At 39.0% G+C, this 21253-nt stretch overlaps 1 protein-coding gene across 1 annotated transcript in view; it reads right to left on the minus strand.

Annotated features, from left to right (window-relative positions):
• Window positions 1-21253, minus strand: part of CFAP54 (cilia and flagella associated protein 54) — a 310172-nt gene that overhangs the window by 59608 nt on the left and 229311 nt on the right. The window contains exons 62-63 of the mRNA XM_030856338.2: window positions 6380-6553; window positions 4725-4948 (exon numbers count right to left, since the gene is read on the minus strand). Coding sequence (XP_030712198.2) covers window positions 4725-4948; window positions 6380-6553 — 398 coding nt within the window. The remainder of the gene's footprint in view (window positions 1-4724; window positions 4949-6379; window positions 6554-21253) is intronic.

Consider the following 21253-nt stretch of genomic DNA (forward strand, 5'->3'; position numbering starts at 1 on the left):
TATGCCCACTTTCTGGAGAGTTTTTATCATAAATGGGTGTTTAATTTTGTCAAAAGCTTTTCCTGCATATTGAGATGACCATATGGTTTTTATTCTTCAATTTATTAATATGGTGTATCACATCCATTGAGTTGCATATATTGAAGAATCCTTGCATCCCTGGGATAAACCCCACTTGATCATGGTGTATGATCCTTTTAATGTGTTGTTGGATTCTGTTTGTTAGTATTTTGTTGAGGATTTTTGCATCTATATTCATCAGTGATATTGGTCTGTAATTTTCTTTTTTTGTAGTATCTTTGTCTGATTTTGGTATCAGGGTGATGGTGGCCTCATAGAATGAGTTTGGGAGTGTTCCTTCCTCTGTAATTTTTTGGAAGAGTTTGAGAGGATGGGTGTTAGCTCTTCTCTAAATGTTTGATAGAATTCACCTGTGAAGCCATCTGGTCCTAGACTTTTGTTTGTTGAAAGATTTTTAATCACAGTTTCAATTTCATTACTTGTGATTGGTCTGTTCACATTTTCTGTTTATTCCTGATTCAGTATTGGAAGGTTATACCTTTCTAAGAATTTGTCATTTCTTCCAGGTTGTCCATTTTATTGGCATAGAGTTCCTTGTAGTAGTCTCTTAGAATGCTTTGTATTTCTGTGATGTCTCTTGTAAGTTCTCCTTTTTCATTTCTAATTTTATTGATTTGAGTCCTCTCCCTCTTTTTCTTGATGAGTCTGGCTAGTGGCTTATCAATTTTGTTTATCTTCTCAAAGAACCAGGTTTTAGTTTTATTGATCTTTGCTATTGTTTTCTTTGTTTCTATTTCATTTGTTTCTGCTCTGACCTTTATGATTTCTTTCCTTCTGCTAACTTTGGGTTTTGTTTGTTCTTCTTTCTCTAGTTCCTTTAGGTGTAAGGTTAGATTGTTTACTTGAGATTTTTCTTGTTTCGTGAGGTAGGCTTGTATAGCTATAAACTTCCCTCTTAGAACTGCTTTTGTTGCATCCCATAGGTTTTGGATCATCGTGTTTTCATTGTCATTTGTCTCTAGGTATTTTTTGATTTCCTCTTTGATTTCTTCAGTGATCTCTTGGTTATTTAGTAACGTATTGTTTAGCCTCCATGCGTTTGTGTTTTTTACGTTTTTTTCCCTGTAATTGATTTCTAATCTCATAGTGTTGTGGTCAGAAAAGATGCTTGATATGATTTCAATTTTCTTAAATTTACTGAGGCTTGATTTGTGACCCAAGATGTGATCTATCCTGGAGAATGTTCCGTGCGCACTTGAGAAGAAAGTGTAATCTGCTGTTTTTGGATGGAATGTCCTATAAATATTTTTTATACTTATATTTATATTATGAATTTTCTATTCACTTAAAAAAATATAATATCTAATTGCTAATGGGATTAATTACATAAGCTAGTCAATGGGCTATACACTGAGTACTTTTTATATGTTTGATTTATTGTTTGAAAGGAATGAAACAACAGACCTACCAGAAGCACTCTTGTTCGCCACGTCCTATAACCAACGAATCACTTTGCACTAATCAAATATTTGACCTTACGCAGTCTGTCACGGTCTAAACATGAATAACTCAGCATTGTGCAGTATTTTAATCATGTCCTTTTTGGTTTTGGGAATTTTTAATGTAATTTGTTTAGCACTTTTGTTTTTCCATCACAAAGCTTCAATAGACTTGACAACATACAGCTTCACAAAGCTGATGAGCATGACATGTATCAATGATGGTTCTGGAAAGGCATCTACTTCTTTGTGGGGGAAAAGCAGGTTGTATCAAAGTATGGAAAGAGTTTGACTGAAATAGCCTCCTGAGTGATTAAAGGCTCAAAAATGTTTTTATAAAAATCAGCCAAGCTTGGAGGTTATTTTTTTAAAAATCCAAAGGCTTTATGCTCGTTTTCTGTCTACCCCAGTGAAACAAACACATGATTAGGTGGCTTGCACCTGTCAGGCAAGTGACAGTGATCTCCGGAGCTGATTATCCTGGGAGAGTGTTACACTAATTATATCCGCCCCCCCAAAAAAAAGAGCAGGTGAAACAACTCTTTGATAATATTGCTACCATTCGAAATATCACATGTATTGATATTTACACTGTATTCAAGGTTGTACGTTTGCAGCGTCATCCTTAGGAACTGGATAATGATGGGCTGCCCTTAATACTGAAATATTCAAGCAAAGCTCCTTTCAGAACAGTATTTACGATATCACACATATTAGTTTCCAAACTCTTATAAAATATTCACAAGAATACATCCATTGAAACTACAGTTCTCAACCTTCCCATTCTCTCTCCCCTAGTCCAAAACACCTGAAGTGTCTGGGACATGTGGCAGTAAACCTCAAGGTAGTCTCGGTCCCGAGGATGGGTGAACCAGACTCTGGTGTTAGATGGAAACGATGTGACCCCACTCCACAGTTTCCTGCACTGTGGAGGGCCAGACATCAATGATACATTCCTGGCCTTTCCACCTCCTCTCACTCCTCTCCCTCAAGAGAATTACTTCATTGGTGAATCTGAGAAAAAGAATTTTGAATATCCATTATTCTGCTCTCTCTGCTTATGAGCATACTGTTTGTAGGGAGTGAACAGTCTCTGCTCCTTCATGCAACAGATTTTAAAGGGTTTCTGTCCCCACAGATTTTAAGTAGGCCTGTAATGATCCCTCTCCCTGCCAAAACCCCCAAGCCTGGATTGGTAGAACTGTAAACGTTGCTAATCACGACTAGGGAGACCATTTACCGGTAAATATAAACCATATCCTACAATATCAACTTTGTGATTCACAAAGTTGCATATTTATTAATTCCACCATGGCTTACTCTTTTATTTCTCAAAGATTTAGAATCTGGGGCAGGAAATGGAGATGCTGAGTATTGGCCATCCCAATACCCCAGAATCCAGAAAGTAATTTGAAAAATCCTCCTATGTGTATTCCAATACACTGCCCTGGGGCCAACTCCATAACCCCAATTGAGGATCATTTCTTTAACTGAATTCTTAAATATTCCTTAGTAGGTCTTTCCACTACTTTTTAAAATCACAGTTTATTCACAGTCACCCTACTCTCTTGTTCCAAAGAATGATTTAAAAAAAAAATTTTATTATTATTTACCCCAAACATAAGGTTACTATACTCCAGTAGGATAAAATGAGAAAGGGTTCCCATTTGGAACAAGCCACATTTTCAGGTCACTTCTCTCAGAGAGTTGAAAACAGAAACATGAACGTGTCTGGTATGGGCAAGTCTATAATTATAAAAATTAAAGTACTGTATGGTGAAGTCCAAAGTCAAGATAATTCAAAATAAATGAATGTTATTTTCCTATTTTAGAAAGAATTCTACGCAAATGACTTGATTTATTCATTTCACAAATACATATTGAAAACTTACGTTATGTCCTCTTAAGTTTTCTAGTATCTCAAACTCTGTATCTCAGAGCTGAACATACCAACCTTCTCCACAAACATTCTCACCCTCTCGCCTCCACTGTATCTGCTAATGGTGTTACCATGCTCTAATGATCACAGAGGTTCCAAATGATGAAATAAACATTGATCATTCTCTTGTCTTCACTTTCCATCTACACAGGGTCACTAAGCTGTTTTGTTTTGTTTTCAATTTTACTGAAGCCATATCTTTTACATCCATCTCTTCCTTTCCATTCCTATGGTCATAAGCTTGGTTACTTCATCATCTCTTTCTTGGATAACTGCCTTTCGTTTACACTTTGCCAATCAGCCCTACACGTTATTGACAGTAGAAATAACATTTTAATTTTCATATTCTTTCTGCTGTTAACCCTGCCATTTTCTCTTTAAAAGCATCCCTGAAGTGCTGCAATTTTCCTTTGTGCTATAACTCTACCCATCTCTCTCTGCTACCACACCAGAACTATTCACAGTGACTATGCCTTATCCATTCCCGCTTCCTCTACCAGATAAAAGTATCTGGCATATTGTTAGTATTCAACATATGCTTGTTGAATATAACAAATTTGAAACAAATCTCTATTTTTACTAAAACTCTGTACTTTTTCTGTGTCTTCCAATTCATCCATTTTGATAGTTTATTTTAAAACTACTATTATTCAAGACCCCAGTAGCTTAAAAAAAAAATCATTCATACTCCTCTTTTTATGTCTCTTCAATAGGTAACTTAAAAGAAGTTTCCATATTACATATTTTGGGAAAGCCCATCCAATTTAATAACACTTGCCGCCCTCAAAAAAAAACAAACCTTCAAGCTTTTAACTTTACTTAAAAAACCTTCCCTTTACTATTTATCACAATCATGATTGCAAAAAATACACAGAATGAATTTTTTTATTACATGTGTAAAACAAAGGTACAGAAATTGGGCATAGATTTAGAAACTCAGTCTAGTTTTCTTATAGGGTGATTATATTGAAATTTGTATAACTTCTTGGCAAAATGACTCCCTGAGAGATACTGTTATGTGTAGGAATATAGAAAATTCTGAGATATTTTGAAGATTTATGAGAGCAGCAGAACAGGACATAAGAAAACAGAAAATCCAGGATGTCTGGTTGGCCTCTCTCTGGTAAAACAGAAACAAGCCTTCCCAGGAACTCTGAGGGAACTAGAAACCTTTGTGCCAGCATTGAGGTTAATGTGCTTCTTTCGGAAATATAAGGATGATTCTAAGAAGTCTTACAGAAACATATAATGTTTTGAAACATTACCTTGCTTGATGAGTCATATAAGAATTTTTCTGGAAAAGATGGATTTTCTATGACTTGAAATAGTTCTTTTGGAAATTCATCAATACAAGAAGAAGAATATAGCTGTAAGAATCTTTTAAGGAAAAAATGCATTTCTTTTTGGCGCAAAATCAATCCAGAGTTGAAAAGAGAAGTGAGAAGTGTGTCATCTGGCAAAGACATTCCAGATCCTGGCTTCAGAGATGCTTAAAGAAAAAAAAAAAAAAAAAACAAAACACTAATACAGAGTCATGTTAGATAACAAAATGGTCTCAATATTGTTGGCCTTTACTCATTAACTTTATTCCTGTATATCCCCACCTCACCTAGTGGCTGCCCATGACCTTCCTCCATTTTTCAAGCTTATACACTAATAGAATTGCTTCTGGCCAAGCTTAGCAATGCAAAATATTCTATCTAGCTGTCTTATTTTGGGTTTCCCCCCCAAAAAAAACTTAAAGCAAAAATGTAGGTGCAGGTAATTTATTTGAAAACCGATGTCAAGTGAGAGAACAGGAAAAGTGTGATAGAGAGAAGAAAAGAGCCAATGAGATTGAGTTATGAAAGGGCTACAGTTATGGACAAGGAGGGCTCAGTCCTGCTGAGGACCTCCTGGAAAAAACATGTAACATTGTTCCATCAATGTTACAACAATCTACCAGTTCCCTACCTCAGGTTACTGCTGAGTGTGTGGAATCCCTGGTACTTCCAGGCTGTCCTGCCTGCATGCTGGGCCGTAGTAACTTCTGAGAAAGCCCAGAGCAGAAAGCAGTAAAATGTGGGCGATTGACATGGGAAGCCCCAGCAGGTGAATCCAGAAGTGAGCTGAGTTGATAAGGGGGAGGGCATCACCAGGGCCTGCTGCGCTGGCTCATGTTCACTTCCTTGACATTGAACTCTTGGCCCCATCACAATGCACCTTCTACCCAACACCTTTCTGAGTGCTTGTCCATCCCATCGCTAACTCCCAATAACCATGCTGAGCCACCCCGTGACTCGGCCTATTTGCCCTGCTGGCTTCTCCATCACTGGGCGCTGGCATGGTCAACCTGTCTTTTCCAACTGTTTGCCAATAAGCAACACTGAATCACCAATTTTATGGCCACAGATAAACACATTGTCACAAAAACATAGGAGGAACTGATTTAAAGCAGATTATACACGTTTTTCTGGATATTCTTTAGATCTTTAAATCAATGATTTAAAAGAAAAAAAAACTGAACAAAATCCAAAACTTCGTGGAGTTAAATATCCTATCTTCCCCTTTACATACTGGATACTGGAACACTCTCTCCTTAAAGCCAAAATTTCACCTTGTTCATTTTATAAGCTGTCACATTATGGTCACTCTGATTCTTAACCGTTTTGACCCCCACACCACTTTGGCAGTCTTGGGGGATGCCTCTGGATGCCTCCTTCTAAGGACGTTTTCAAATACATTGAAATACAGTTCTATCCAAAGGTCCACGTATCTCAGTTTAAGAACCCCTAAAATTTCCATCTTCTGATGAGAGTTCACTCAGAAAGAAGTCAAAAGTATTTTATAATTCTAAATAAGAAATATGACTTAAACAGTAAGTTTAAACAATATATTCCTGGAAAGGAATATATTCTTTCTTAACACAGAAAAGGCCTACCTAGCAGTTTGCTCATATTATTAATTCTTTGCAGGTGAATATAATAGCGCAGCAGAAGAATCCATGTAATATCCACTTTAATTGGGGTTTCTTCCCCAGTATCTACATTCTCATATATCTCATCACTAGGGTAAGAGAATGTACAGGCAGTCTGGAAGGCAACTTGGTAGTTATCTGAAAGTAAAAAAAAAAAAAAAAAAAAAAAATTGGAATACAAATATGCTTTCCTTGAAAAATAACCATATGTGAAAAAAGAAAAGGAAAACTCATAAACGAAATACTGACGCTTAGGGCTGCATTCAATTAAAAAAAAATTTATATCACAAAAGACACCAAACACAAAGTTAAATGACAAACCATAGACTGAGAAAAGATACTTAGAATACACAAATTATATTTTGTCTACTATGTAATCAATAAGAAAAAGTCAGCTAGTTCAACAGAAACATGGGCAAAAAATTTCAACAGGCAACTCATAGAAAAGGAAACCCAAATGGACAAAATTTTTAGCATAATTAAAAATCAGATAAATGCAATTTAAAATGAAATACCATTTCACATTCCTCAGGAATTAACAGAAACTAAAATCTCAAAATAATAAATATTGTTAATAATGTGAAGAAACCAGAATTCTCATACAGCACTTGTGAAAGCAAATTCCTGGGCAGGGTCTAATAAAATTTTAAATGCAGATACTCATATATGTGTACCAGGAGTCTTGCAGAAGGTACTCATGGCAGCATTGTTTGTATTACCAAAAAATAAGAAAAAGGAAACTTGAATAAATACAGGCATTAATTTGATGGCATTTCAAATGAATTAACTAAATCCATAAGGGAGAAACTATACTCCATGGGACAAATCAGGCCCATGCATGTTTATGTATGACCCATGAGCTAAGAATGGTCTTTATATTTTTAAGTGGTTGAAAAAATTTTAAAAATAGTATTTTGTGACATGTGAAAGTTTATGAAATTCAAATGTCAGTGTCCATAACTAAAGCCTTAATGGAATACAGCCATGTTCATTCATTTACATTTTGTCTATGGTTCCTTTCACATTAACACAGCAGAGTTGAATAGCTACAACAGAGACCACAAAGTGTAAAATATTTACTATTTGGCCCTTTATAAAACCATTTACTGACCCAGACTTTGCTCAAAAAAGATAAAGTGGAGAAAAATAACTAAAGATAATTAATATAGAGACATCAATAGCCTCCACACGAAAACAACAACCAGTAGAAATCTAATGAAAAAATTTTGCAATACCAATAAAAAGGTAAAATATCCAGAAATAAACCTGACAAGAAGTATACAAGATCTATCTAAAGAAAACATTAAAACACTCTTAAGGGACTAATATTTTTTTAAAAGGCATGAACTAAAAAATATAGGACATAAAATATTCTTGGTTAAGATGACTCAATAGAAGAAAAATGTTGTTTCTAAGATAAAATATAAAGGTAATGAAACTCCAATGAAATTATGAGAGAGCTTTTTTAACTAGACAAGCTACTTCCAAAGTAAAAATAAAAAGCCATAAAAGACAAGAAAAACAATTTTGAAAAGAAAGAGTAATGAGTGGGGATTTACTTTAATAGATATTAAATATATTATAAGGCTACAATAATTAAAACTGTGTGGTACTGAAACCTGAATAGACAGATCAATAGGAAATGAGTAAAAAGTACAGAAATAGGGTGGTCATCTGGAAAAACTAAAATTGTATCCATTTGTTATTTTTTATATATTCCAAATAGGTTTCCATAAATTAGTAAAAGGGTCCATGGGAGAACTAATTCATAGTCACAGAATAGGGACAAAACCTTTCTAACTATGACATAAATGCAAAACTTATCAAAGAAAAGTTTAATAATGTATACCATTTAGAAATAAAAAGTTTCTTCATGGGACAGAACCACCATAAAGAAGGCTAAATAATAACTGATAATTGAAAAAATATATTTGCAAATAGTATCACAGTTAAAGGGTTGATTTCTATAATTAAGAGCTTCTACAAATGTTTAAAGAAAAGGCAACGGAAAAAAACCAACCCCCCCCCCCAAAAAAAAGGGCTTCCCTGGTGGCCCGATGGTTGAGAGTCTGCCTGCTGATGCAGGGGACATGGGTTCATGCCCCAGTCCAGGAAGATCCCACATTCCGCAGAGCGGCTGGGCCCATGAGCCATGGCCGCTGAGCCTGTGCGTCCGGAGCCTGTGTGTCCAGAGCCTGCGCTCCGCAACGGAAGAGGCCACAACAGTGAGAGACCCATGTACCACAAAAAAAAAAAAAAAAAGAGCAAATCATAGGCAGAGAGTTCACACAAAAGATGCTTAAGCTTAGTCCTAGTAAGAGATGTGTAAATTTTTTTTTTTTACATCTTTATTGGACTATAATTGCTTTACAATGGTGTGTTAGTTTCTGCTTTATAACAAAGTGAATCAGTTATACATATAAATATGTTCCCATATCTCTTCCCTCTTGCGTCTCCCTCCCTCCCACCCTCCCTATCCCACCCCTCTAAGAGGTCACAAAGCACTGAGCTGATCTCCCTGTGCTATGCGGCTGCTTCCCACTATCTATCTACCTTACGTATGGTAGTGTATATATGTCCATTCCACTCTCTCGCTTTGTCACAGCTTACCCTTCCCCCTCCCCATATCCTCAAGTCCATTCTCTAGTAGGTCTGTGTCTTTAGTCCTGTCTTACCCCTAGGTTCTTCATGACATTTTTTTCCTTAAATTCCATATATGTGTTAGCATACGGTATTTGTCTTTCTTTCTGACTTACTTCACTCTGTATGACAGACTTTAGGTCTATCCACCTCATTACAAATAGCTCAATTTCGTTTCTTTTTATGGCTGAGTAATATTCCATTGTATATATGTGCCACATCTTCTTTATCCATTCATCCGATGATGGATGCTTAGGTTGTTTCTGTCTCCGGGCTATTGTAAATAGAGTTGCAATGAACATTTTGGTACATGATTCTTTTTGAATTATGGTTTTCTCAGGGTATATGCCCAGTAGTGGGATTGCTGGGTCATATGGTAGTTCTATTTGTAGTTTTTTAAGGAACCTCCATACTGTTCTCCATAGTGGCTGTACCAATTCACATTCCCACCAGCAGTGCAAGAGTATTCCCTTTACTCCACACCCTCTCCAGCATTTATAGTTTCTAGATTTTTTGATGATGGCCATTCTGACTGGTGTGAGATGATATCTCATTGTAGTTTTGACTTGCATTTCTCTAATGATCAATGATGTTGAGCATTCTTTCATGTGTTTTTTGGCAGTCTGTATATCTTCTTTGGAGAAATGCCTACTTAGGTCTTCTGCCTATTTTTGGATTGGGTTGTTTGTTTTTTTGTTATTGAGCTGCATGGGCTGCTTGTATATTCTGGAGATTAATCCTTTGTCAGTTGCTTCATTGGCAAATGTTTTCTCCCATTCGGAAGGTTATCTTTTCACCTTGTTTATGGTTTCCTTTGATGTGCAAAAGCTTTTAAGTTTCATTAGGTCCCATTTGTTTATTACTGTTTTTATTTCCATTTCTCTAGGAGGTGGGTCAAAAAGGATCTTGCTGTGATGTATGTCATAGAGTGTTCTGCCTATGTTTTCCTCGAAGAGTTTTATAGGGTCTGGCCTTACATTTAGGTCTTTAATCCATTTTGAGTTTATTTTTGTGTATGGAGTTAGGGAGTGTTCTAATTTCATTCTTTTACATGGAGCTGTCCAGTTTTCCCAGCACCACTTATTGAAGAGGCTGTCCTTTCTCCAATGTACATTCCTGCCTCCTTTATCAAAGATAAGGTGACCATATGTGCATGGGTTTATCTCTGGGCTTTCTATCCTGTTCCATTGATCTATATTTCTGTTTTCGTGCCACTACCATACTGCCTTCATTACTGTAGCTTCGTAGTATAGTCTGAAGTCCGGGAGCCTAATTCCTCCAGCTCCGTTTTTTGTTCTCAAGTTTGCTTTCGCTATTAGGGGTCTTTTGTGTTTCCATACAAATTGTGAAAAAATTTTTTCAGTTCTGTGAAAAATGCCAGTGGTAGTTTGATAGGGATTGCATTGAATCTATAGATTACTTTGAGTAGTAGAGTCATTTTCACAATGTTGATTCTTCCAATCCAAGAACATGGTATATGGCTCTATCTATTTGTATCATCTTTAATTTCTTTCAACAGTGTCTTATAAATTTCTGCATACAGGTCTTTTGTCTCCTTAGGTAGGTTTATTCCTAGATATTTTATTCTTTTTGTTGCAATGGTAAATGGGAGAGTTTTCTTGATTTCACTTTCAGATTTTTCATCTTTAGTGTATAGGAATGCCAGAGATTTCTGCACATTAATTTTGTATCCTGCTACTTTACCAAATTCATTGATAAGCCCTAGTAGTTTTCTGGTAGCATCTTTAGGATTCTCTATGTATAGTATCATGTCATCTGCAAACAGTGACAGCTTTACTTCTTCTTTTCCGATTTGGATTCCTTTTATTTCCTTTTCTTCTCTGATTGCTGTGGCTAAAACTTCCAAAACTATGTTGAATAAGAGTGGTGAGAGTGGGCAACCTTGTCTTGTTCCTGATCTTAAAGGAAATGCTTTCAGTTTTTCACCATTGAGGACAATGTTGGCTGTGGGTTTGTCATATATGGCCTTTATTATGGTGAGGAAAGTTCCCTCTATGCCTACTTTCTGCAGGGTTTTTATCATAAATGGGTGTTGAATTTTGTCAAAAGCTTTCTCTGCATCTATTGAGATGATCATATGGTTTTTCTCCTTCAATTTGTTAATATGGTGTATCACGTTGATTGATTTGTGAATATTGAAGAATCCTTGCATTCCTGGAATAAATCCCACTTGACCATGGTGTATGATCCTTTTAATGTGCTGTTGGATTCTGTTTGCTAGTATTTTGTTGAGGATTTTTGCATCTATGTTCATCAGTGATATTGGCCTGTAGTTTTCTTTCTTTGTGATATCCTTGCCTGGTTTTGGTATCAAGGTGATGGTGGCCTCATAGAATGAATTTGGGAGTGTTCCTCCCTCTGCTATATTTTGGAAGAGTTTGAGAAGGATAGGTGTTACCTCTTCTCCAAATGTTTGATAGAGTTCGCCTGTGAAGCCATCTGGTCCTGGGCTTTTGTTTGTTGGAAGATTTTTAATCACAGTTTCAATTTCAGTGCTTGTGATTGGCCTGTTCATATTTTCTATTTCTTCCTGATTCAGTCTTGGCAGTTGTGCATTTCTAAGAATTTTTCCGTTTTTTCCAGGTTGTACATTTCATTGGCATAGAGTTGCTTGTAGTAATCTCTCATGATCTCTTGTATTTCTGCAGTGTCAGTTGTTACTTCTTTTTCATTTCTAATTCTATTGATTTGAGTCTTCTCCCTTTTTTTCATGATGAGCCTGGCTAATTGTTTATCAATTTTTTTTATCTTCTCAAAGAACCAGCTTTTAGTTTTATTGATCTTTGCTATTGTTTCCTTCATTTCTTTTTCATTTATTTCTGATCTGATTTTTATGATTTCTTTCCTTCTGCTAACTTTGGGGGTTTTTTGTTCTACTTTCTTTAATTGCTTTAGGTGCAAGGTTAGGTTGTTTATTCGAGATGTTTCCTGTTTCTTAAGGTAGGATAGTATTGCTATAAACTTCCCTCTTAGAACTGCTTTTGCTGCATCCTATAGGTTTTGGGTCATCGTGTCTCCATTGCCATTTGTTTCTAGGTATTTTTTGATTTCCTCTTTGATTTCTTCAGTGATCACTTCGTTATTAAGTAGTGTTTTGTTTAGCCTCCGTGTGTTTGTATTTTTTACAGATCTTTTCCTGTAATTGATATCTAGTCTCATAGCATTGTGGTAAGAAAAGATACTTGATACAATTTCAATTTTCTTAAATTTACCAAGCCTTGATTTGTGACCCAAGATATGATCTATCCTGGAGAATGTTCCATGAGCACTTGAGAAAAATGTGTATTCTGTTGTTTTTGGATGGAATGTCCTATAAATATTAATTAAGTCCATCTTGTTTAATGTATCATTTAAAGCTTGTGTTTCCTTATTTTCATTTTGGATGATCTGTCCATTGGTGAAAGTGGGGTGTTAAAGTCCCCTACTATGAATGTGTTACTGTCGATTTCCCCTTTTATTGCTGTTAGTATTTGCCTTATGTATTGAGGTGCTCCTATGTTGGGTGCATAAATATTTACAATTGTTATATCTTCTTCTTGGATCGAGCCCTTGATCATTATGTAATGTCCTTCTTTGTCTCTTCTAATAGTCTTTATTTTAAAATCTATTTGGTCTGATATGAAAATTGCTACTCCAGCTTTCTTTTGGTTTCCATTTGCATGGAATATCTTTTTCCATCCCCTTACTTTCAGTCTGTATGTGTCTCTAGGTCTGAAGCGGGTCTCTTGTAGACAGCATATATATGGGTCTTGTTTTTGTATCCATTCCGCCAATCTGTGTCTTTTGGTGGGAGCATTTAGTCCATTTACATTTAAGGTAATTATCGATATGTATGTTCCTATTCCCATTTTCTTAATTGCTTTGGGTTCGTTATTGTAGGTCTTTTCCTTCTCTTGTGTTTCTTGCCTAGAGAAGTTCCTTTAGCATTTGTTGTAAAGCTGGTTTGTTGGTGCTGAACTCTCTCAGCTTTTGCTTGTCTGTAAAGGTTTTAATTTCTCCATCAAATCTGAATGAGATTTGCTGGGTAGAGTAATCTTGGTTGCAGGTTTTTCTCCTTCATCACTTTAAATACGTCCTGCCAGTCCCTTCTGGCTTGCAGAGTTTCTGCTGAAAGATCAGCTGTTAACCTTATGGGGATTCCCTTGTGTGTAATTTGTTGTTTTTCCCTTGCTGCTTTTAATATGTTTTCTTTGTATTTAATTTTTGATAGTTTGATTAATATGTGTCTTGGCATATTTCTCCTTGGATTTATCCTGTATGAGACTCTCTGTGCTTCCTGGACTTGATTAACTATTTCCTTTCCCATATTAGGGAAGTTTTCAAGTATAATCTCTTCAAATATTTTCTCAGTCCCTTTCTTTTTCTCTTCTTCTTGAACCCCTATAATTCGAATGTTGGTGCGTTTAATGTTGTCCCAGAGGTCTCTGAGACTGTCCTCAGTTCTTTTCATTCTTGTTTCTTTATTCTGCTCTGAAGTAGTTATTTCCACTATTTTATCTTCCAGGTCTCTTATCCCTTCTTCTGCCTCAGTTATTCTTCTATTGATCCCATCTAGAGTATTTTTAATTTCACTTATTGCGTTGTTAATCATTGCTTGTTTCATCTTTAGTTCTTCTAGGTCCTTGTTAAATGTTTCTTGCATTTTGTCTATTCTATTTCCAAGATTTTGGATCATCTTTACTATCATTATTCTGAATTCTTTTTCACATAGACTGCCTATTTCCTCTTCATTTGTTAGGTCTGGTGGGTTTTTATCTTGCTCCTTCCTCTGCTGTGTGTTTTTCTGTCTTCTCATTTTGCTTATCTTACTGTGTTTTGGATCTCCTTTTTGTAGGCTGCAGGTTCGTAGTTCCCGTTGTTTTTGGTGTCTGTCCCCAATGGCTAAAGTTGGTTCAGTGGGTTGTGTAGGCTTCCTGGTGGAGGGGACTAGTGCCTGTGTTCTGGTGGATGAGGCTGGATCTTGTCTTTCTGGTGGGCAGGTCCACGTCTGGTGGTGTGTTTTGGGGTGTCTGTGGACTTATTATGATTTTAGGCAGCCTCTCTGCTAATGGGTGGGGTTGTGTCCCTGTCTTGCTAGTTGTTTGGCATAGGGTGTCCAGCACTGTAGCTTGCTGGTCGTTGAGTGAAGCTGGGTGCTGGTGTTGAGATGGAGATCTCTGGGAGATTTTCGCCATTTGATATTATGTGGAGCTGGGAGGTCTCTTGTGGACCAGTGTCCTGAAGTTGGCTCTCCCACCTCAGTGGCACAGCACTGACTCCTGGCTGCATCACCAAGAGCCTTTCATCCACACGGCTCAGAATAAAAGGGAGAGAAAGGAAAGAAAGAAAGAAAGAAAGAAAGAAAGAAAGAATAAAGTTATTAAAATTAAAAATATTAATAAAAAAACGGATGGATAGAACCCTAGGATAAATGGTGGAAGCAAAGCTATACAGACAAAATCTCACACAGAAGCATACACATACACACTCACAAAAAGAGAAAAAGGGGAAAAAAATCATAAATCTTGCTCTCAAATTCCACCTCCTCAATTTGAGATGATTTGTTGTCTATTCATGTGTTCCACAGATGCAGGGTACATCAAGTTGATTGTGGACCTTTAATCCACTGCTTCTGAAGCTGCTGGGTGAGATTTCCCTTTCTCTTCTTTGTTCTCACAGCTCCTGGGGGCTCAGTTTTGGATTTGGCCCCGCCTCGGCGTGTAGGTCGCAGGAGGGCGTCTGTTCTTCGCTCAGACAGGACGGGGTTAAAGGAACAGGTGCTTCGTGGACTCTGGCTTACTCAGGCCGGGGGGAGGGAGGGGTACGGAGTGTGGGGCGAGCCTGCAGCGGCAGAGACCAGCGTGACTTTGCACCAGCCTGAGGCGCGCCGTGCGTTCTCCTGGGAAAGTTGTCACTGGATCCCGGGACCCTGGCAGTGGCGGGCTGCACAGGCTCCCCGGAAGGGGGGTGTGGATAGTGACCTGTGCTCGCACACAGGCTTCTTGGTGGAGGCAGTAGCGGCCTTAGCGTCTCATGCCCGTCTCTGGGGTCCGCGCTTTTAGCCGCGGCTCACGCCCGTCTCTGGAGCTCCTTTCAGCAGCGCTCTTAATCCCCTCACCTCGCACACCAGGAAACAAAGAGGGAAGAAAAAGTCTCTTGCCTCTTCGGCAGGTCCAGACTTTTCCCTAGACTCCTTCCTGGTTAGCCGTGGTGCACTAGCCCCCTTCAGGCTGTGTTCACGCTGCCAACCCCAGTCCTCTCCCTGCGCTCCGACCGAAGCTGGAGCCTCAGCTCCCAGCCCCGCCCACCCCAGCGGGGGAGCAGACAAGCCTCTCGGGCCGGTGAGTGCCGGTCAGCACCCATCCTCTGTGTGGGAATCTCTCTGCTTTGCCCACCGCACCCCTGTTGCTGTGCTCTCCTCCGCAGCTCCAGCTCCAAAGCTTTCCCCCTCCGCCACCCAGTCTCAGCCCGTGAAGGGGCTTCCTAGTGTGTGGAAACCTTTCCTCCTTCACAGCTCCCTCCCACTGGTGCAGGTCCCATCCCCATCCTTTTGTCTCTGTTTATTCTTATTTTTTTTGCCCTACCCAGGTACGTGGGGACTTTCTTGCCTTTTGGGAGGTCTGAGGTCTTCTGCCAGTGTTCAGTAGGTGTTCTGTAGGACTTGTTCCACGTGTAGATGTATTTCTGGTGTATCTGCGGGGAGGAAGGTGATCTCCGTGTGTTACTCTTCCGCCATCTTCCCCTCGTCCAGATGTGTAAATTAAAATTAAATCTTCCCTTCCTACTATATTGACAAAGGTTTAAAATTTTTTATAATATACCTGTATCAACAAAGGTATGGGGAAAAATGACCTTTTATTAATTACTGGCAGGAAAACAAATTGGCATAACCTTTATGGAAGGTGTTTTGCAAACCTTATCAAAATTACAAATGATTCTACCCTTTGATCCAGAAATTTTCCTTATGGGAATTGACCCAATCAATATACTAGCTTATGAACAAAATTTTATACATATATAATTATACATAATATATATATAAATCATATACATATGACATTTATAAATGTACATATATATCATATATGTGCAAAACTTTGTACATAGATTAGTATATCTATTGGGTCAATAGATATATATGGGAGAGATATATATATATATATATATCTCCCATATATATCTAGAGCAAATTTGTATGTAATAGCAAAAGGGTAGAAACAACCTAAATATCAAAGGAAGACTAATTATGGTGCATCTTTATAAAGATTATGCAACAATAAAAAGAAGCTACGTATTGATTTGAAAAGAACTGCCAACAGATACACTTACATTAGGTTGAAGAAAAGCAATGAGGAAGGAGCATAAAATTATGCATACTAATGGCTATACTGTTATTTGTTTTTTGTTGTTGTTGTTGTTTGTTTGTTTTTATGCAGTACACCGGCCTCTCACTGTTGTGGCCTCTCTGGCTGCGGAGCACAGGCTCCGGATGCGCAGGCTCAGCAGCCATAGCTCACGGGCCCAGCCGCTCCGCGGCACGTGGGATCTTCCCAGACCAGGGCACGAACCCGTGTCCCCTGCATCGGCAGGCGGACTCTCAACCACTGTGCCACCAGGGAAGCCCTATTATTTGTGTTTTTAAGGGAAAAATATATCAGTGTATTAGTGTGCACCATATTGGTTCACTCAACATTTTTCCTAATCTCTGAATGTGCTTACCTATATTGAAGAAGTTGCAGAGATAAAAATCTCATTTCTGAGGTTTCCTTGCAGCTAGGGCCCTGGATGAGATTTAGGTATCACCAATTCAGTGCATTCACGAAAGACCTGAAGTTGGCACTGTGCTAAGTGGTGCGGAAGACAAGAGTCAAAGCATCTTTTGCTTGTGTGGATTCTGGCAGAGGTGGTGTGGTTGGTGAGGCTGCAGCTAGAGCAGAGTCTTCCTACTTTGCAGGCAGATTTCTGATTCTACAGCTCCCCTTATGCTATGGTCTGAACGTTTGTGTTCCCACCCTCCTGAAATTCGTATGTTGAAATCCTAACCCCCCAAGGTGATGGTATTAGTGCCTTTATAAAAGAGGCTCCAGAGAGCCCTAGCCCTTTCCACCATGTGAGGACAAAGCAAGAAGGCACCATCTATGAACCAGAAAGCGGGCCCTCACCAGACACTGAATCTGCTGGTGCCCTGATACTGGACTTCTAACCTCCAAACCTGTAAGAAATACATTTCTGTTGTTTATATATAAGCTACCCAGTCTGTGGTATTTTCTTATAGCAGCACGAACAGACTAAGACACTTTATAAAACAAAAGAAAACAAAAACCTGCATTGCCTTGGTGATCCAGCTATGTATGGCTTAGTCATTTCTGGATGCTCAGCCTGGAATTTGTTTCTTTAGCCCTCACAGGGATTTTGAAAGTCCTTTAATAAACCTCCTCCTGCTTAAACGAATCGGAGTGGATTCTGTCCTCTGTAACAGAACCTTGACAGTTTGTATAAGCATGTGATATCTCTGGTAGAGAACACAGGAAACCAATTGTGGTAGGTAGAATAATGGTTCCCTAAAGATTTCCATGCCCTAATCCCCAGAACCTGTGAAAATGTTAGGTTACAGGGCAAAGGAGAATTAAGGTTGCAGATGGAATTAAGGTTGCCTGTCAACTAACCTTGAAATGGGGAGATTATCCTACGTTATCCATGTGGGCTTAGTGTAATCATAGGGGTCTTTATATGTAGAAAAGGGAAACAGAAGACTGAGTGTATCAGAGTCAGAGAGACTGAAGATGCTACTCTGATGGCTTGGAAGCTACAGGAAGGGGCCACAAGCCAAGAAACTCAGGTGGTCTCTAGAAGCCGAAAAAGCTTAGGAAAACATTCTCCCCCAATGCCTCCAGAGGAATGTAGCCCTGCTGACACCTTAATTTCAGCCCAGTAAGGCCTATTTTGGACTTCAGAACTCCAGAACTGTAAGATAATATATTGTGTTGCTTTAAGCCACTAAATTTATGGTTGTTACAGCAGGAATAGGACCTTAATATTCTGACAACAGTGACTGCCTCTGGGGAGGAGAACTGAGGCACTTGCAGAGAAGATGGAAGGGAGACATTCTCTCCATACCCTTATATGACTTTTGAGTTGTGAGTCTTGAAAATAAATTACCTATGCAAAAAATTGAACTAAATTAAAAGAAAAAAAGAACCTCGATACATATTTGGCCAATGTCATTTGGTCTTTTTTTTTTTAAGATTTATTTATTTTTGGCTGTGTCGGGTCTTAGTTGCGGTATGCAGGATGTGTGTTGAGGCATGTGGGTGGGATCTTTCGTTGCGGCACGCGGGCTTCTCTCTAGTTACGGCATGTGGGTTGTCTCTCTCTAGTTGTGCGAGTTCCAGAGCATGTGGGCTCTGTAGTTTGCGGCATGCAGGCTCCCTAGCTGAGGCGCACGAGCTCAGTAGTTGTGGTGTACGGGCTTAGGTGCCCCGCGGCATGTGGGATCTTAGTTCCCTGACCAGGGATCAAACCAGCGTCCCCTGCATTGGAAGGTGGATTCTTTACTAATGGACTACCAGGGAAGTCCCTGTCATTTGGTCTTTAACGTCACAGAGAAAAATTAAGGCCAGTTCAATTTCTGTTCCTTTGTAGAAGGTCTTTTTCTGACTGTTTACAATTTTTTCCTTCCTCTTTATAATCCAAAAATGATGCCAAAATTTGTCCAGGTGTCATCTGTGCTGTCTTTAAATTTATCTTCAGAAGAATTTCTTGGAGGGACAGTCCCTTATACCCTGCATTGAAGAGTATCCCTTTGCAACAGTTTCCACTATCCCCAGCCAGATCTGCATGCTTTCACTGGTTCTGGGCCAGTATTTATGCTTATTTCCCTGCATCATTCAGGAGGTGTGAATTCCAACCTCACAGTCTTAGGTGGTTTCTGACTTCTCCCCTGTGGTTGCTTTTTGGCCCTCACTGGGCACTTGGCATGTTGCTCTGCAGCTATGCAGGCCAGTGGGCAGCGTACTTCTAGTCCTCAATTTGTGGACAAGCTCTCTCTGAACGCCAATGTTATGCAGTTAGCTAGGTTCTGACTTTCCCTACCTGCGGGGCCCTCTTTCCAGACCCCTTCTTTCACCAGGCATTCAAGTCCGAGCCCTGGCTGTTCCTGCTCCAGTGACTGCTCAGCTGCAGCTCTTGCTTAAAATTTCTCATTTTACTTTGGTGACTTGGGATCTCCCTTTCCTGATTTCATGCTCAGCTATAAATTAAAACAATTTTGGTTCTATTTTATCCAGCCTTGTAATAGGTTTGTATTGGGGAGGGCAGAAGTATCTTTCATGCCAGCTCAGGCCAACAGGTTGACCAGAAGTATCGATTCTGCATTTTGATTTCCTGGTAAAACTTATTTATCACACCCAACACAACGATCCAGGGCACTGCCTTTAGAATTGTATAGATGAGGGTCTATATTAGCCGTGAACCATCACCCAGAGTTCAATACCTCTCCCAGCACCTTGCCTCATTTAATAAATGTGCATAGTGACACTCTCACAGGACTTTCCTAAAGGATAAATGAAATCACACAAGAAAGCACCAGCACACGGCATCAGGAGTGACTGCTTAGGCTCTGCTAAGAGTTTCAAACCATCTTGTTAGATTTCCTTTGGTTCCTTCAAGGGTCAATCTTCCTCTGAGTCTTCAGGATAGCATCCCATTGCGTTCACGTGGCAATATTTTCTCACATGTGCCATCTGTTGTTTCTTATTTTCTCACTGTTGACTCTATCTAGAATAGGGTCTCTTCATGCCTTGTGTCTGACAGTAGAGAGTGGAGAACGTATGCTCTGCCCTTGGTCATGGTACCGTCCTTTCTCAGATTTACATGCTCCAAGGGCAGAGCTCTGAGTGGAACATCTAGACTCTTGCAGACACCGGCCCAGGACAGCTCTGCTTCGCTGAGGATGGTTCTCATCATACCCCCATTGTATGAATTGCTGACACTCTGGATTGATACAGCACATATACACACACATGCTCATACACACACACACACAAAATCACTGTTGTAAGCATGAATGATTTATCTCCATTCTCACCTGTACATGGTTTAATTATTCAGGATTTGAGGATATAATGTGTCTCCCTAGTTCCCCACCACTATGGGAAATTGTGTCTCAGAGGAATAGAAAAAGCCAAGAGAGCAGTAGAGGAATGACATCCCAGTTTTTACTTGGCATTGACCCATGTCTCTGAGCCAGGGGCAAGGCAGTGTGGGAAAGACAAATCATTTTTTTTTCAGGATGGACGGTTTTCTGTGTTTCAAGAGGCAAAGCATGTACTTGTTGATTCTCGGTCAGTTGATTCTCAGTTCTGCTCCACAGATCTCTATGTTCTGACAGTACGTTCATCAACATTGATTTTTGGAATGACACGTATTTATATTTTTCCATATATCAAGTGTATTTAGTTGTGAGAGGCTGCATGTGGAATCACTAATCCTAAATGTTGCTTTTAATTCAAAGTGTATTATAGAATTTAATAATTTTTAATCCTAGCTGAATTTTTTATTAAGCCCACAGGAAAATCAAGACAAAAAGATGGTGTATATTTGAATATAACTGGGCCCAAAGTAGACATGGAGTAAATGGTTTTTTGCATTCAATCTAAATATGGTCTCAGCATCATTTCAGGGTCTCTATTCCTACAAGACAATGTAAAAGAAACCTCAATAAATTGGACCAGCTACAACACTCAATTCTCTTATTGTTCTATAGACATCATACAATTGCTCTCTGGTTCTGGCAAGATGATCTATATTCCATCCTCCACACGTGACTGGTCTATTTTGTCACCATGCTTCTCTGATTGTCAACTGCTCTGCTGGGAAGATGAGCTCCCCCTCCTATCTGGTATCCATGCCTCCAATTCATTTGTATCTGCCCCACATGTACTTCTTCCAGAAAAAAAAGTTCCTCATAAACTCATATGCACACCCCACCTGTGTCCAGCTTTAGATTAAAATACATTAATCTGCCTCCACTAATTAATATGGTCCTCTTAAAAGCTGCATTTATATAATTTCAAAGTAGATGCCTGTTCTGATGGCCAAAAACTGGAAGCTCGTGGAAGGCAAGACCCACTCCTTGGTGTGTTCTGTGACTCCTCCCTCCCTCTGGACAGAAATATCTGGTACAGGGCTCTGCACACA

The sequence above is a fragment of the Globicephala melas genome, chromosome 10 (assembly GCF_963455315.2).
Source record: "Globicephala melas chromosome 10, mGloMel1.2, whole genome shotgun sequence".
In the NCBI taxonomy this organism is placed as follows: Eukaryota; Metazoa; Chordata; class Mammalia; order Artiodactyla; family Delphinidae; genus Globicephala; species Globicephala melas.